The 18053-nt window shown below is 29.6% G+C and overlaps 1 protein-coding gene across 1 annotated transcript in view; it reads left to right on the forward strand.

Moving 5' to 3' along the window:
- The window catches only part of PSPC1 (paraspeckle component 1), a 59404-nt gene extending 46032 nt beyond the window's left edge, over positions 1-13372 (forward strand). The window contains exons 7-9 of the mRNA XM_051986614.1: positions 4641-4698; positions 7979-8148; positions 10524-13372. Coding sequence (XP_051842574.1) covers positions 4641-4698; positions 7979-8148; positions 10524-10709 — 414 coding nt within the window. The 3' untranslated portion in view covers positions 10710-13372. The remainder of the gene's footprint in view (positions 1-4640; positions 4699-7978; positions 8149-10523) is intronic.
- Positions 13373-18053: the final 4681 nt, after the last annotated feature.

The following is an 18053-nucleotide window of genomic DNA, read 5'->3' on the forward strand; positions in this document are numbered from 1 at the left end:
AGCTGACTTTGAGCTCCCTAGTCCTCTTCTGTGTCTTTTCTATTGGGTGGCTACTCTATTCCTTCTTCAGGGTATGTCAAGAAATCAAGTGGCAAAAATTGTAGATGGGTAAGTAATTATTTTTGTAGGGTGTGGGGCAAGATGCAGTTCTGTTTGGCAGAATATAATTGTCCATCTCTGCTGTTCCATTGTAAACAGGTATGGATTTTAAAACCTTAGTTAAATGTTTTTAAATTAACATTTGGGCTTTGTCTAGAGTCTTCTATTATAAGGTTTATGCATATTGAACAAAAGGGTTATTTTCCAGTGGTTCTTTATCCTGATACATAGAATTGCTAGCATCTTTTTGGAAATAAGACATTAACATAGAGTACCTTTAATTATTTTGGAGTGGGATGAGATGTAATGCTAATGTTGTTGGGTATTTTGTTTTTTGGCAAGTTTGGCTTTATCATATTCTAATAAATAAAGAATATTCTAAATAGGCATGTTATTTGACTCGTACCAATGCAATGATTTTATTTAGATATTTTTAGTTTATAAACATTGTCCATTGTTTACTATCCATTATTTCTCAATTTTCTATCCTTTCTGTTTACTTCTAATGAGAAAGGTGAGTTGTATTGATGATCCACCTGTATTTTAACACAGAATAATAATAGTTTTTCCTTCATGTAGATGTATAGTATATTATAGGCAGTATCTTTGCTCTCTCAGGCATATTTTTATTAGTTTTTAAGTGGATGAGGGAGAGCATTCTTTATAAGTCTGCAGGATCTTGTTGTTTAGTATTAAGGATTTTGGTTTCTATTCCTTGACTTCAAATTCTTAATGTTTTCCTGATCCTGTTTTCCTCCTCTTAAATTCTGATTCCTTAAAAGAAGAATTAGGGAATTAAATACTCTAAACTTAGCATATATTCTACCTGAATACAAGATTATAGTACTTGTGGACAAATGTATTACTTCTGAAATAACAATACATTTATTAGTAGTTTTTTTAAATCACCAACATAAAAATTAGATAGTGTTAATTTTCTTTGAATCAAGCTCTGTAATATTTTTCTTGTGTCCTCAAATATCTATTACACATGGAATTCCTTCTATTAGCTCATCATTTCATAGACATCTTGATTTTATTTTGCTTCTGACATTGAAGAATCAATTTTGTTTGAAATTTCCTAAGTCTTGTCAGAATAATGTCTATAGATAGGCTTCTTATAAATAAAAGGCTAATATTGTTCAGTCCTATGAAAAGTAACATTGAAAAAGTTCTGTTAATAAGAGACTTCAAGATGAGGAAAATCTTTAGTAAGTAATGTACTTCTGATTTGCTTGTGATTTTGTTTTGAAAATCAGCATTCCATTTGAAAAGTTTTTGTTGTTGCTTTGATTTTCACTTGACTGCTTGATATGAGGCTTTTGTTAGTCAAAATGTGATTTTAAAATTGCTATAAAATTATGTTCATGTAGCCTTATAAGGGATACTTTGTTTAGTAGTTTTTTGAGTTAAGGTGAAAAAAGAAATTTAGCAATTCTTAATCTGATATATTCATAACATTTGTGACCTCTTTTATTATAAATTCCAACAGTATAGCAGTGTTAACTTGCCTTTTAAATCATTTTTGAGGCTTTCCTTCTCTTTTCCTTTCCCTTACCCCAATTAATTTCCTCTATTATATTGCTTGGTAAATAACCTGTCATCTTGAATTTTCTTCCCAGCTCTTTATTTCAGCATGGATTTTGTGTGCCCCTTGGAAGTATTTTTCTTTTAATTACAGCTTTCTTAATTGTAGAAGGATAGTCTTTTTTGGTCTAATTCTCACTGTTGAGATTTGAAAAGGTGATGGAAATATTTTATAGTTTGTCAGTAAATAATGTTCATTATTTAAAAAAAAAAAAAAGCTGTTGCAGACTACCTCTTAATTTAATGAACGTTGAAAAGCGTAAGTACTAAAGAAGAAAAATGGTGATAAAGGCCTTTGAGAATATATATATTGAGTATGTGTTGGGCAGGACCACTATTAAAAATAGAATTGTTTCTTACCTTTTGTATAATGCACATTAGGAAGAGCTTTAACTTTTAAATTTCTACATACAATGAAAAAATTTTCAACTCCTGCTTGTTGAAATTTCCTTTTATAGCTAGATAGGTATTTGTCCCAGATGAAAAGCACTTCAACTCAATACTTGTACTCTGTCCCCTTTCCAGGTTACCAAAAAGTATCCTGCTTCAATCCACTTAGAGAAGTGGCCATTAGCCTTGAAGAGGACTAATAAATGATGTTAAGCAGGAGAAGGAGTATTGGCTTTTCTTGGTTTTGTGGATATGAAACAAGTATAAATGATTTAGAATTTTAACTTATACCCTATTGACTTAATTTAGGGTGATTTTCTGTAAAATAGCTGTCTTTTGAAGACATAGTTTTGGACATCTTAGACGTAATGGGGTGTGATGAGTCAGATTAGCTATTTATGTCTGCAATGAAAACGATTGCGTTTCATAAGGAGATACCATTATGTATAAATCAACTTTAAGATTAGATTGATGTTTCTATATTGAGATTATTGCAGTCAGTTCTGATTTATTTACAACAAGAAAAATGTATTACCTAGAAAACATGAACATAAAGTTCCAATAGATTTTTTTACATAGACTTTTTGATCTTAAAAATAATTATCTTTAGTTTCTAAGACAAGAAGCATTTATATGTAAAGCGTAACAGGATATTTCATGAAATTCATTACCTGTCATTAGTAGTCATTGATAATAGGTTTAATGTTAGTCAAAGATAATATTAAACTAGTATGTAGGTCTTAGGTCCTAGGAAAAAATACATGAAATTTATTTTCTGATATATCAGTAAAGCTTTAGAGTAATAGTAAATTAATTAAGAAAACTGTGTTCTCACTCCCACCCTTCATCGGTTTTTACTCATAAGTGAAAAAGCTTTTGATTTTTGATTCATTTTTTCATAAGGCTCCTATACTTTCTATATTTTGGAGTGCAAAGGAGTTGGCTCGTTCTCCAGTTTATTTCTGTTCTTGATGGGTAGTTGATTAAGCATGATATAAGCAGCACGTTTTGATTATAAAGCAAATTTATTTATTTTTCATCTTTTTAATAGTTTTTAAATCAAAATGCTAAGTCATATTTTTAGTCACACACTATACCATACACTATTTTAATAACTAATGATGACTTTGTCTTTAAATAAATGTTAAATCTTGTTCAGTGGTTCAATGTACCTAAGGAAGTAACTAGAAAAGAAATACTTCAAGAAGGTTATTATTAAAAATATTTCTCAGAGGATTTAATAATACATTCCCCCAAAATGATGGCTGTCCAACTATATTATTATTCTATGATGCTAAATAAGTGATGCATTACCATGCTAAATTATGATCCTGGTTAAAGTCCCTGCTAGGCTACATTAAATATTTGATACACATTACCTATGTGTGTTCATGCTAAGAAAATTTCTGGGAATTAGGGCATCTTAAGTGAAGTAGGTCATATAGTATAACATTGAAACACCTGTGCATCACTGATGTTTTAAGCCATTTTTCATGTGAAATGGAATTTTGGAAGGTTGCCTAATGGAGGCTTGTTTTCAAGTATTTTGGGCCCCGTATGGGTATAGATGCAAAAAAAGTGATAGTCTAATATGAAAAGACTTTGTAAGTAATTGTTATGTAAATAAATTAATGAGGCAAGTTTAGCATCAGTGGAATGAAAATATTTTCTGCATTTTGAAGGAGAAAAAAGCTAACCAACACTGGATTAGTGATGCTGCTCCATTGACTGCATAGTTTCACAGGAAATGTCCTGAAGATTTAGTCCTATCTTGTGTCTAAGTTGATCCTGCAAAGTTGAAGTACACAAGGAAGTGTATTGGACATTTTTACTTCCTTACATCTAGTGCTCCATTGAAGGGAGTTTTCTATCCGATATATATGTCTTGTGCCTTTTAAAAATCATCATCTTTATATGACTTGCTCTGCAATACCTGAGCATTTTTTATACACAATTGTTATCTTGAGTAGCCACATTATATATTAGTGTTGCAGGAAAAACTCAGATTGAGGGAGGGAATTCAAAATTTAATTTTTGAAATATTCATTTGACTATTTAGTAGAGGGGAAAAAATCAGTGTATTTAGTTGAAAAAGATGGTTGGAATAAAGTTAAGGGATAAATCCTATTTAAAATTTTAAAGAATTTTGTTTTGAAGTTAGTATTGCATGAAAACAGGTATTTCCAATATTACTTCTGTGACTTGGGATGGAAATTACTAATACTAAATAATAGTTGGTTTTGTCTTGTATGAGATAGAAGTTTTGGAGTGTTTAAAAAAAGTGAACATTGTAGAAATTGGAAAAATAATTGAAGATATTAACATTTTCATGAAATTATTCTTGTAGTGTGAACAATATATTGGCATTTGTAATAATGTATACTAAAATCTTGGATTTTTTTTTTAGGTTGATTTAGTGATTCTAATAGTGATTGACTGCAATTTTTTTTTGTACTTTTATAATGGAAAATGCTGTCCCAATTTAATCTTTTGTTTTATTTTAGATGGGAAATATAAAATCATAAGATCGATAGGTTGACTGTGACAACTATGTTTACTTACAGAGAGAACAGGAAATGAGAATGGGTGATTTGGGTCCCCGTGGAGCAATAAACATGGGAGGTAGGGATTTGAAGCAAAAGGCTTCTGTAACTTACTTAAATTCTTTGGGACTGTATATGTTATTTATGGTGTTTACTTTTTAATGACAGACTAATAATCATGGAATTAGTTCTTTTGTGTTGATAGTAAAATCAGGTATATTTCTTAAACAGTCAATTACAATTAAATGTTTTTAAGTAATATGCCTAGAAGAAACTGCATTTTGTTTAAATTTAAAACACAGAACAAACCAGTTTTTTTTGTTTTATTTTATTTTCAAAAAGTTTAGTTCCTCAAAACTTGTGAAAGCAGTTATAAAGTTGATTAGCTTTGCTAAAAAGTAAAAATTAATTATAAACGACAAATCTTCATAAATATTTCCTGGTATTATCTATACTTTACATGGGTGATGGGATGGGATTCAGATCGTCTTACTACATTCAGCCTCCCTTTTATTTGATCTTTTTTATATTGAGGCCAGCAAACCCTTCTGAGAATTTGTTAATTCATTCAATTCAAATAAGAGATAAATTGAAAGTAATTCAAAAATTACTTTACTGCTTCTTTTTTAATCTAAGCATCCTTGAATTATAACATTTATTACCATTATATATTACCTTTGCTTATTAACATGTCACCCAGAGTTAATTGAAAACCTATTAATTCTGGATTCATCCTTCAAGGAACTTTATTTTCCATATATATAATATACACATCCACACACCCATATACATATATAAAACAAAAAAAATTGTGTTTTACAGTTACATAGTATAGTAAGATTAATTTTGAAATGGAGGCTAATTTCAAAATTTGTTAAGACGGGGGTGATCATTATAGACTGAAGTACTTTCAACATGAGACTGCATTTTAAGAATTCAAGCTATTAATATTAGATAACCTTGGAAAATGCAAAAGCTGCTGAAAAAGGGAAGTTTTTGTTTTTAACTGTTTTTTAATAGGAGGGATGAATAGCACAATTTGAAAAATTAAAGAGTGCAAAAAATTTTAGTTCTTTTCCAGAAATCCTTTATTTTTGGATATTAAAATTTAGCTTTTCTTTCTTTGTAAATATAAATATCTCTCTTAGTATCCCTAGTTTTTTTTTTTTTTTTTTCTCTTAAATGTAGGAGGGGTTGAAGGGCTCATATTATATAGTCCATTAGCATGGACTAGGTTGACAGGATTAATGGTAGTAGGAATATATCTGGAATTCAGTTTAGGTGGCTAGTTTAGACAATAGGAATTGCTAGTTATGTTTCTTATCAGTTCTTTATTAAGGAAGTTTTCTTTCTGACTGGTTGTGTCTGCTAGAAATATGATTCTTGACTACTTTAAAATCAATCTTTCATCTTTCTGTTATTTCAAAAAGACTTAGAATCAAATTGCATTTGATTCATTGACTAGGTGATATATAATATCACTTTTATAAAGAGGTGTGGGTTTTTTTGGGGGAAGGGGGAGGGTTAAGATCTTGTTTTTAGTTCCATAGGGTAAAATAATGTATATGCTAGAGTTAAAATTCTTTTTCAGTTCTTCCATTTCTTAACTACCACATAGGTAGTAGGTTTTTTTTTTTTTTTTTTTTTTTTTTGCTTTAACAAGGAAGAATCAGGTGGCTTAAAATTTTCAGTAGTAGTCAATTTAGAATTTAAATATAGGCAGTTCCTAACTTACCTGTAAGTTGGAAAGAACAAACTATCCAGAATGAATAACTTCATATATCTTAATGCTTTAGGAGACTTTACCACCAGTGCCATTTGACAATGAAAATTGATGTTTTAAAGAATTTTTGTGCTCCCAATGGAATTGAGTGAAAAAGTTGAGGAAAGCAGTAATAATTTAGGTAGACTTGTTCTGATCCTATGGCAGGTTTAAATCATCTTTTTAAAAATTATTTTTAATTTTTTCACTTGCTTTACATTGCTTGCTATATTTCTAACACTTCATTTGGATTAATCATTAGGTTAGGGGCTGCAGCCTACAGATCATACATTTATAAATTAGTTCAGATGATTTTACCATAGAACTCTGATTGGGAAAGAAGGGGGGAAGGTAAGTAATTCTGAAACATGGAAAGTTTTAATAGGTCTAAGAACATGAAAAATACTTCATACTGAAAGTAGTACCCACAATTAACATTAATATTGCTGTAATTGATATGAATTAAATGGGGACTGAGTTAGAGTAATTTGGAGATCTAGTCTGAAAACCTACTTACTACTATTAATAAAGGAAAAATGTCAGTATTATTTGATTGGCTAACAAATCATTACCTGTAAGTTTGGAGCTGCCTATATTTTTAATATTTCATAGAAATCACTTGATTTATGAAGTTTACAAAAGCAAAGGGTATAATAAAATAGTTCTATGTCTTCTTTGTACTCAGTTTTGGTGTATTATACCCCACTTATAGCTTAAATGGTTTGATAGGTTATTAATATGACAATAATTATGTAATATGACAATTACAAGTCCCAGATTTTAACATATTTCTGGTAATATATACTATCATAGGTTCATTGAAAAGAAGAAAGTTTGCAAAAGTAGGCTTTTTGATGAATTGGTTATATTACTATTTCATTTGTATTTGTTTATATTTGATTTGGATTTAGAAACTCGCCTGAAATTCTGTCAAATTATTTTTTAAAGCTTTCTCTAAGATATAGTATTTCTCTCTCACCCCTTCCCCCCATATCATTCACAAAAACTTAATTGTTACTTTTGAATTCTGGTGTGACTGTATTAAAAATTGTTTTCCACTAATATTTATGTAATTACATAAAAATAGGAATATGTTTGGTATTTTTCTAGTCAGAAATTTGTCTTCTCTGCTAGATATCTTAGAAAGGTAATGGGAATTTTTTCCCAGTGATTTGCCTCCATTGTTATGCCTTTAAATATATATTTCCTATGTAGTATATAAGATGTGTAAAGTCGATAGTAGATATTATTTTGCTCTGAACTTCCTTCACTGCTGTTAGAAAACTATATTGGCACTAGTGGTACAAAATTAAATTGGGGAAACTATGATAACATAATATTGAAGTTTCTTACTGCACTGCATTTAATTTAATAAACTTTGCTTTATATTTGCTTTTTTTTTTTTTTTTTTACATTGGAGGCAATAATTGGGGGGAAATCCATTTTGGAGCAGATAATTGAGCTATATTTCAAACTTTTGAAGAAAAATGGTTTTTACCAATAAAAAATTTCAAGTTTTAGAACTTTTAAATACTTTATTTTAAATGCATGTAAAATCTAAGATAGGACAGCTCTAAGTATAGATTGTTTTGCATAGATGCGTTTAGCCCAGCACCTGCTGGTAACCAAGGTCCTCCTCCAATGATGGGTATGAATATGAACAACAGAGGAACTATACCTGGCCCACCTCTGGGTCCTGGTCCTGCCTTGGGACCAGAAGGAGCTGCAAATATGGGAACTCCAATGATGCCAGATAATGGAGCAGTGGTAATGTATCATAAAACTTATTTTAACTCTATTCAACTATATCATGATACACTTCTGCACCAAAGATAACTTCACACTTAACATAATTTGGCATCTTTTTTCAAGACATGCAAATTTGGCAAGAATCAACATACTTTTGAATATTTTTAATAAAGGAGCAGTTCTAATAGGTGCTCTTTAAGTAGGACTGACTTGTGCTATAGAATTATTTTTTGAATGTGTAAATTAGAAGTCACGTGTAGCAGTGAAGAAGACTAAAGTTAGCTTTAACTTTATATTTCTCATTGTATGATGGTGCCTTTTACTGACATTTAAAACATTTTCCATTATATTAAAAAATAATGGAGAAGCATTTGAGTTTTACCTCACCATATTTTTATTCCGTCAACAAATAGCATTCTCTTTTGTTGTGGGACCAAAAAAGTATAGTATGAATTAAGTCTTGTGAAGACTCATAATTCTACAAAATATTTAGAATAACTTGAACTATTTTTTGATAATTAAATCAGAATATTAACTATATCATATATATGTATATATATTTTACTTGGACATATAGTTTGTATGTAATTTGTTGCATTTCTTTTATATTTGAGCAAATTTTAAAGAATATGATTTTAATCTTTTCAAGCATGAGTGTGAAGATATCTTTGAGTGGGATAAAATTTTTTTTAAATTATAATTTCATTTGTTATATTTTTATTACATGTTTACTATAGAAACCAGAATATGCATATACAAAATTTTTTTTTTTTAATTTAGAGAATCGATTTAGTGGTTTTAGTTTATTTTCGATTAGTCTTACAGGTATAAAATATGTATTTGATAAATTGTTAAATACTGGCCAAAGTGAAATTTGCATAAAGAGGATTGGTTAGGGTGTGATTGTAGACTTTCTGAAACGGTACAGTTCTTATCAACACAAAATAAAGAGGGATCTGTGCCAAAATATAAACTATTCAAAAGCATATTTTTGTAGTAATAATAGTGCTCTGTATATTCTAATATGCAGATGCAGTGCATATTATAATTCTTTCTGATTTTTTCATATATTAGGCATTTAAGTTGTAATGGATTACTGTAATAATAGCTAGTATTTCTGTGGTGTTTTAAAGATTGCAAAGCACCTTCTAGGCATCTTGTTTGAGGTGTAGTTGCTGTTATTACCCCTATTTTATAGTTACGGAAACAGAGGCTGAGAAAGTTAAATCATTTACCTAAGATCACACCATTTTTTTTTTTTAATCATATATTTATGTGCTAGATACTTTCTATTTTCTCTTTCCATCCTTACAAAAATCCTGAGAGGTAGGTGCTGTTATTATCCACATTATGTAGTTGAAGAAATTGAGGCAAATAAATATAAATTATTTGTCCAGGGTCACACAACTAGTAATTGTGGCTGAATTTGTGCTTAGGTCTTTCTGATTTCTAGATCTAGTACTCTATTGCGCCACCTTGCTGCCTCAGATAGTTTTTAAGAATCTGAGGCTGGGTTTGAACCCACTTCCTGGCTCCCTAGTTCAGTCTTTCCATTGTATTATGATGCCTCTGTATAATGAAAAATAATTGATGTGGTTGAGTGAACTTTTAATATGCTTAGAACTATAGGAACTAAGTGTTGTTTTCAGTAGCTTAAGAGCTGTCTTTAAGTTGTTTTTTTCTTGAGTTGGACAACTTTCAATTCTTACATTGGCTTGGTCTCCTTAAACTTTTTTGTTTTTACCCAGCCAAGATGATATTCAAGACAATGCTTTCCAGCATTAGTATTTTTAAAGTGTATGCTGGAATTTTTTTTAACATAGAAATGTGAAATTATATGATAAAAAATAATAGTACTATATATTTTTGTCCAATATATTTTCAGTAATCTTTGAGATATGCCATATGCTTTTGGCTTTAATATTTATTATGATACATAGGATATTTGAAGTGATTTTTGCTTAAACAAAATATATAATGAAGCATTTTTGACCATTTATTTACAAAATACTTCATTAATTAAAATGTTTTGCTTCATTCCAGTTTTGCTCTGTTTATTTTCAAAACTAAACATTTCTCTTATATTTATAGAGAATACCTTGCAAGATCTTTTTGAAGGAAATAACTTATTAGTGTATCATGCATCATAAAAATTCGTTTTCTTCTGTTTAATGAAATTGGGGCAAAAAAATAGCAATATGTAATTCTTCAGCTGCCTTTTGCATAGTGACTAATTAAAATGCTCCTTTCTTCCTTCTATGTGTGATCCTGATTCTGCTGGACTTTCTGCTGAACTTCATGACACCACCACTTGGGATTTTGATAAATTTTTCTCATACCTTATTATTCATTGTATTCTAAATGGACTTAATGTTTATTATGTGGTACAATAGCATAATGATAGATTTTCCCAAGGACCACCATCTCAAATGGGTTCACCAATGGGAAGTAGAACAGGTACCGAAACCCCTCAGACCCCAATGAGTGGTGTAGGTCCTGTGAGTGGTGGTCCTGGTGGCTTTGGTAGAGGAAGCCAAGGGGGAAACTTTGAAGGACCTAATAAACGTCGCAGATACTAAAGAATCTTTCAGTTCTTGCAATTAGAGAGAAAAAAACAATTTAGTGGTATGCCTTTATAATTTTACTTGTTTTCTGAAAGAAATGGTTTTATTGTTAATGTAGTCTTTTCAAAGTTTCTTTTGTAAAACCTGAAGTTTTTGTATTTTTATTTCTTTAGTCGTACATAATAAGCTTTGTAGTCTAGAGTGGAAATGATGATGCTCATCATTGTGAAAGTCAAATGTGTTTGTGACTTTAGCTAAATATAAACATGCGATCGTACTGTAAAACTTGTGCAGATACTTGATCTCAATAAAGAAATCACTTTGAATAATTTGAAATATTATTAGTAGTATGCTCCTTTAAAGTATTACCAAACTTTGCTGTACTAATAACATTTTGGTTGCTTTAACTTAATAATGCCAGCTATTCAAAAAGCAAGATGATTCCATGCTTTTTAGTTATAAACTAGCAAATAGCACTGGACTTTGCAAGATAAGATGGTTAATACATGTTGTATTAAGGGGTTGAAGGATAGTGCAACATCTGAAGAAATATACATTTGTACAAACCATTAATGTTCTGTAAAATCAAGGTTATGCTGTCTATGGTTCAAAAGCTAGACTAGACCAGAAATATTAAAGTCTCTGTCCTGTGTTCAATTTTCCAAATAAATATTTTGATTCTTGGCTAAAGCTGCTTGAAGGCCAATCTCCTTTGCTTTTATAGATAAACTATAAACTTAGTTTTAAGTATATTTGGACCTGTAATAATTAACTGTATGTCAGTTGCAACACTCCAACATTTGTTAAAAACCAAATCGTGTACATAGCAAATGTACCAATTTCACAATCCCTCTCCCCCCCATCCCCCCACCCCCCCCCCCAAAAAAAAAAGGTTTAGCTTTGCCCAGGATTTGGAGGGATTAAGAAGGGAGTAGTTAAATAGTTTGCTATGACAAATTTCAATTAGAACTTTGCTTAGATCATAATTGGATTTATGTTGAGTCTTTTATATGAAAGCATTTAATTTTGAACATTTTTCTTCAAGATTGACAGGGTCTTAAATAATGGTATCCAGTACATTATTAATGTACTGCCATGATAAAATGATCTTATCGTCTATAAATGCCTTCCAACATACCTGGGAAATGTCGAGCTTTTATGTCAACTTGCCATTTAGGTAATTCTCAATTTTGTAATCAAATTTACAAAAGCTTATTCTTCTACAAAATACTGCTTTCATTTTAAATTTAAAGATTTACTTAAAAGACTAAGTTTTCGACTGCTTAAATAGTTGCTTGTAAAACATCTTTTTAATGTGTTTCAGATTAATTTTTTTTTACCTTTGGAAAGAAATTAAGTTTTGGGAATAACAAATCATATACCAAGAAATTCGTATCTATTACCTATTGGCTTTTATTTCATGGTATTTGCAGTATCATATTATTGTATAGGGGTGGCCCAAAAATCTTAATGTAATTAAAACTTAAGCCTTTTGAGTCACTCTTTGTAGCAATTTTAGAAATGGAATGATTTTCTTCATTCAATTTTTAAATGATTTAAACTTTTCAGAGGAAGTTCATCAAATTTTATTCTTTAGTGTAGTATAATTTAAAAAAAAATTGAAATTCATTGCTCCTGTGCCCTGAATTTTTCTTGGCAATTAAAAAATGTCATATTCTTTTTCTCAATTTTAATATTCAGGCACTATTTTGGGAGTGTGCACTAGGACTATCTGCACATACTTAACATAGGAGATTATTTGAACGCCCAAGATAGAGAAGAAATATAAGTAGTACTAGCCTACTACTACGATTTGGGGTTATTTTCTAGTGGTGTGAAGAAATGGCAAATATTTACTTTAGAAAAAAAAATTTTAAGCTTTGTCTTATAATAACCTTATAGTTAAACATACTTTATTGTTTGCATGCGTTTGTTATATACTGGACAATTTTGTGAGTGTCTTATTTTATTACAAATTTGAAATAGGGTGGGGTGAAATTTTGTTCTTGGCTATGAAATACCAGGTCAGCCTGGGTGCCATTCTTTGAGATTCTGTATGATTTGATCAAGAACATTTGAAAGCCAATGCAAAAAATGGGTGTTACATCTCCTGAACATCATAATGTCTGGGCTCAAGTATGGCTTCCGGAGTAGAGTTCTTCACAGCCTGTGGCCCTTCACGGAGAAAGTCCTTCTTCAGTACTTATCGAGTATATCCTGGGGACAGTCTGCTTCTGAGTGCCAGTCCAGTGGAGCACCCATGAACTCTTAGTTTATGCATTTTTAGGATCATTACCCACATCCTTGTATAATCGAATAACTTTATTGTTAAATTTTTTTCTTCCTTGAATTAGTAAAATGTGTGGAATTAAGGATTTATTTTGTCTGCCTCTGTCTATAAGTTGCAAGAAGTGATAGTATAGAAATAGAAAATTTAGCAATGTTAACTTAAAGTGTCACTTAAATTTGTCATCTGCTGCCAACATTCCTTCCTACTAATTATAAGGTCATATAAATCAAATTTTGGCATAATGTGGCAGTTCATTTCTTTTTGTATAGCTTATAATAGTTGTGTTCTAAAGTTTGAAATATTCAGCTTTTTTACATTTTGTAATAATTAATATGGTCAAAATAAACATGCATCCATCCTTCTCACTATTTTATTTTAGGTGGAAAAATGTTTCTTGTGTTGTTTGTTACTTTTGATATTAAAATCATTTGGGGGTGGGTGGGGCATGTATAATATATATACATATATATATATATATATTTTTTTTTTAAATGAGGGGACAACAGTTTCTTTTTAGTCTCTAATAATTGATTTTCCTGGACTTTGGAAGAAGTGAACATCATAATACTGGGAACAAAGATTTTGCAGATTCATTTCACAGTAGCTCCTTCCCTACAGTATTAAAATATCACTAAATTTTTCATAAGTAGGACTATTTTCTTAGATGAGTTCTTCAGAATTAGTAAATTAACACCAGTGGCTACTTTAATAAGGGCGTTGATACTTGTAAATTCTCAAACTATTCTTTAAAATTTACATTAACATTTACTTGAAGATCATATCTAATGAAGGTACAAAGTTTAGCTAGCATTGATATGAGGAACCTGAAATGCATTAATTTATTATTTTGATCAGTTGTAGACATTAAATTAGGAAGAAATTGGATTGACCTTATATCTATTCCATTGTGACTAAAATAGATGAAAGAATGTAGTTGATGAGTGAGTGATCTGCTGGTGTTTGTGTGGAAATGAAAAATGCCAAAAGTTGAGTGGTTAAGTAGACAATGTGCAGATAGTTTTTAATTGTAATAGTTAGAAGAACTGTGAGGTGGTTGTAATGTATCTACATTAGGGCTGTGTCCTGAAATTTTTTGAATTGTAATTATTGATCCCTTGAAATTGCTGGAATTGGTAAAATTTGATGTCTTCATAAAATCTTTAAAGTAGTATAGGTAATAGGATATAACATTATCAAAGCTAAAAGAGGGTAGAATTATTCACTTTCAAAAAGTCCCATATCTAGTTTTGTAGGTCCTTGTGCAATTAAAACAGTGATTTGGTTTATATGAATTTATATTAAGACATGTTTAAAATAATGTCTGCATATTATGGTTTATATTTTCATCTCTGGATAATAGTAGAAGAAATGTAAATATTCCTGGAAGAAATAAAATTTTATAACTAATACATATTATTGTTAATTTATTAGGCTAATGCTTATGTTTAGATTTAACCATTCTATTTGTCATGGTATTAAGTTTTGATTGTCTTGATAATATAAAGTACATATGTATATATATGTATATATATATATATCATTTCATTTAATTTTTTTAGTTCTTTGGGCTTTTAGTTCCTTCAGTGTTGCTGAAAATATGAACTTTAGGAATTTGTATTATCACTGTATCTAGCCTTTGCTATTAATTGGTTTTATATCATTGGATAGGTTTCTAAATACAAGCACCTCAGTCACCTCATCCTTATCTCTGACTATTTAATTTTGAGCAGTGTTCTCATCTAAACTGAGATGGTTTTATTTGCTAAGCCACTTTTGTATGTGATGAAAATTGATTATAGTTACATATTTTCAGTTTTATAAAACCTCATATTTTTCAACATTCTTATGTAGCAAAAGTGGGTAATATTAATGGTATTTTATAGATGACCAGACAGCCAGAGGAAGGGCTTAGGTGCCTTGTCACACAAGGGACTAATACTTTTTTCATGTAATTCCACACAAGAAGATAGATTTTCTTTAAGAGGTAAAATATAGTGTGGTTTTAATTATAATTGTTTATTACATTTCCCAAAATATTAGTTTCTTTAAAACAACTGAAATTCATTAACAAAAATCATTTTATATTTCTGGGACAATAAGGAAAACAAAACATCAATATGGTAGGTGCCTGGTTAGGGTTTGTCTGTGATTTTTCATAAAATACTTGTTTGTAATATTGTTTCTACTGACAGATTTCTTAGAATTTTCCTAACTTCTTTTATATACAAATCAAATCACTTTAAGTCCACTCATAGTAAAGAGTCTCTTCCTATTTTGGTAAACATATTTATATAATAATTGATTTTGTTGTATAGCTCATTCCTTTTATCTTATATCTTTATTGAACTCTTCTTTTTGCTGGCATTCCTTTGGCAAACTGAGAATATCACTTACAGTGATTGGTATCAGAACATTTTAGTGGCCAGCTCTGTAGTAACTTTGTTTATCAAAACGACTGATTTATTAGCTTTAATTTACTACTTCACAAAGTGGACAATTATATTTGTTGTATCAAAGAAATGCCTTGAATCTAAATGAGATTATAATCATAAAAACTTTGATTTTTTTTTTTTTTTTTTTACTAAAAATATTGTACTGAAATATAGTGGTTATATGTTTGCATGTCAATTAGGTTTCTTTATAACTGATATACATTATTTGATTAAAACTTTTTATTCCTCAACTTGGAAAGAATATCACATGTCTCTAGGGAAACTTTTTAAGAGCCATTAAAAATTTTTTTATTAAAAATTATCTTAGTGAATGTAAAGAAAAATTATTATTATTATTTTTTTTTTACAATTTTTAACTTGCTAAATTAGACAACAAAATGATTTTATATTTTGAGACATATTTTTAGGATTTTAATAGAACCATTATATTTAGCTGATTTTGAAAAAGGTAAATGGTTTAATATTTGTGATTTTATATGAATTATCTTATTTTCCTTTTTGTCAAGAACCATTTTCTTATTTCTTCTCCCTCCTTTTTATTGCCCACTGGTTCTTTTTTGAGACAGGGATAACTTATTTAGGAATTAATTTCATAGATAGTTTCAAGAATTTTGACACTTGATGAAAATTCTTAGTGAATAAAATCTATATACCAAGATGATTGTCTTTTTTGTATTTGTTAAAATTAGTTTTAATTACAACTGAGGGTGGGATTAAATAACTCCAGTATTAAAAAATGAAATTTGGGAATTTGATTTAAATAACTAGGTAAACTTATAATACCTCTGTGCCAAAGATAATAAAAATTCACTCTACATTAAATAAAATAAATATTAACTGAAAATATCTTAAGTATTTCCAATTGCATTTTGAACTTGGATTTTTCATTTTATTAGTTTAGGCATAATGAATCTGTTTAAGTGAGAAAGGCATCAGGAAATATCTTCTCCATAGGAATAGAGCTCTTTTTGGGTAAAATTTTATATTGATAGAATTTCCCATTGTAATTATCAGTGAAACGGATCTTGTTATTGTTTGGTAAATATGATTATCTGCTCTGCTCTTCTCCAATTTTTCTTTTAAGGTGAGTCAAATTGCTGATTCTACTCTGTTTTGATACTCCCTCAGCTTCCCATCTTTTAGGGTTGGATTCAAACAGTATTTTTTATGCATTCCACAATGAACTTCCTGATCTCTGAATCCTAATTTGAGTTTTAACTTCCCTGGAATTAGGCTATAAATTTTGTTTTAACCTGTCTTTTTTTAAATCAAACACTAATGTAGGGGCAGAATCTCCTTATCATCTTGATATCTAGGCATGAGTTAGGGTTATACAAGTTTTGAATTAGAATCATAAAATGTAATGTCAACATTTCTTTTCAACATATATGTATGTGTGTATATACATGTATGTGTTTGTGTGTGTGTATATATATCTATATCTATCTATATAAATATAGATAGATATCTATATCTATATATCTATATCTATCTATCTATATGTATGTATGTATGTATGTATGTATGTAAATAAAAAACACAGTAGTATTTAAGGCATCTTAAGTTTCTCCCTAAGGGGCAGCTAGTTTTTCTCCAAGAGTAATAAATTAGCTTGATGGTGCAGTAGAGAGCACTCACTGGTCCTGATGGTGGGAGTGGAGTACCTGAGTTCAAATATGGCCTTAGGCACTTAATTCTGTTTGCTGTAAATCATTAACAATCTCAGCTTCCTCACAAAACAAATGAATAATAAATAAGTTTCTCCCTAAAATTAAATAGATTGAGATTGTGTTAATAAAAATTACTAATCTGGTATAAATATTTCTATGTAGTGAAATTGAGAGCTTATTTATATGATAGTTACATGAAGCAGTTTGCTTGCAGATAAGAGCTTCAATATTAACATTGGTACTCCAAAATGAAATTTATTGATTCTTAAGAATTTTTTTTAAGACTAGTTTTATAAAGAGTTTAACTCATAATTATTTTAATGTACAAGAGCAATCACTCATTTATTGGAAACAAATTGCAGGAGCCTTTGAATTACCTTAAAGTATGTTCTTGCACTTAAACCTCATTGGGAAAAACAGCTCAATAAGTGAACTCCTGCGTGCTTATATATTAACTATTATGTACTCGGCATTTGTACATATAATGTTAAGAATGTTAAAGCCTCTTTTACTTTTTTTTTTTTTTTTGGTAGCAGATGTGTTTATATTTGTAATATTTGTAAGAGCCCAAAGCACAGTACCTGGCTGATAGATAGTAGCCATATATATATTCTTATTTCCCTTCCCTCCTTCATCCTTCAGGATAATAACTTGTAATTTACTTTGGGTCCCAAAGAATCCCTTGAAAAATGTGATGGAATTTAAGAAGATAACATTTTTAAAATGATTATTATTTTTTTTCTCGAAAGTATTTGAGTTTTTTAAAAATGTATTGATATCTCAGGGGAGAAACATGATGTCTTGAATTATTCATATACTTTTAATCCTTTAAAAAGTTGAACCTGAAGATTCTGAAAGTATTTGAAATAATATTGGTATGAATGTACTTAAATCAGTTTTTTATTATTTAGAAATATTACATAACCAATTTCTTAAGAATTTTTAA

Source organism: Antechinus flavipes, chromosome 3 (assembly GCF_016432865.1).
Source record: "Antechinus flavipes isolate AdamAnt ecotype Samford, QLD, Australia chromosome 3, AdamAnt_v2, whole genome shotgun sequence".
Classification (NCBI taxonomy): domain Eukaryota; kingdom Metazoa; phylum Chordata; class Mammalia; order Dasyuromorphia; family Dasyuridae; genus Antechinus; species Antechinus flavipes.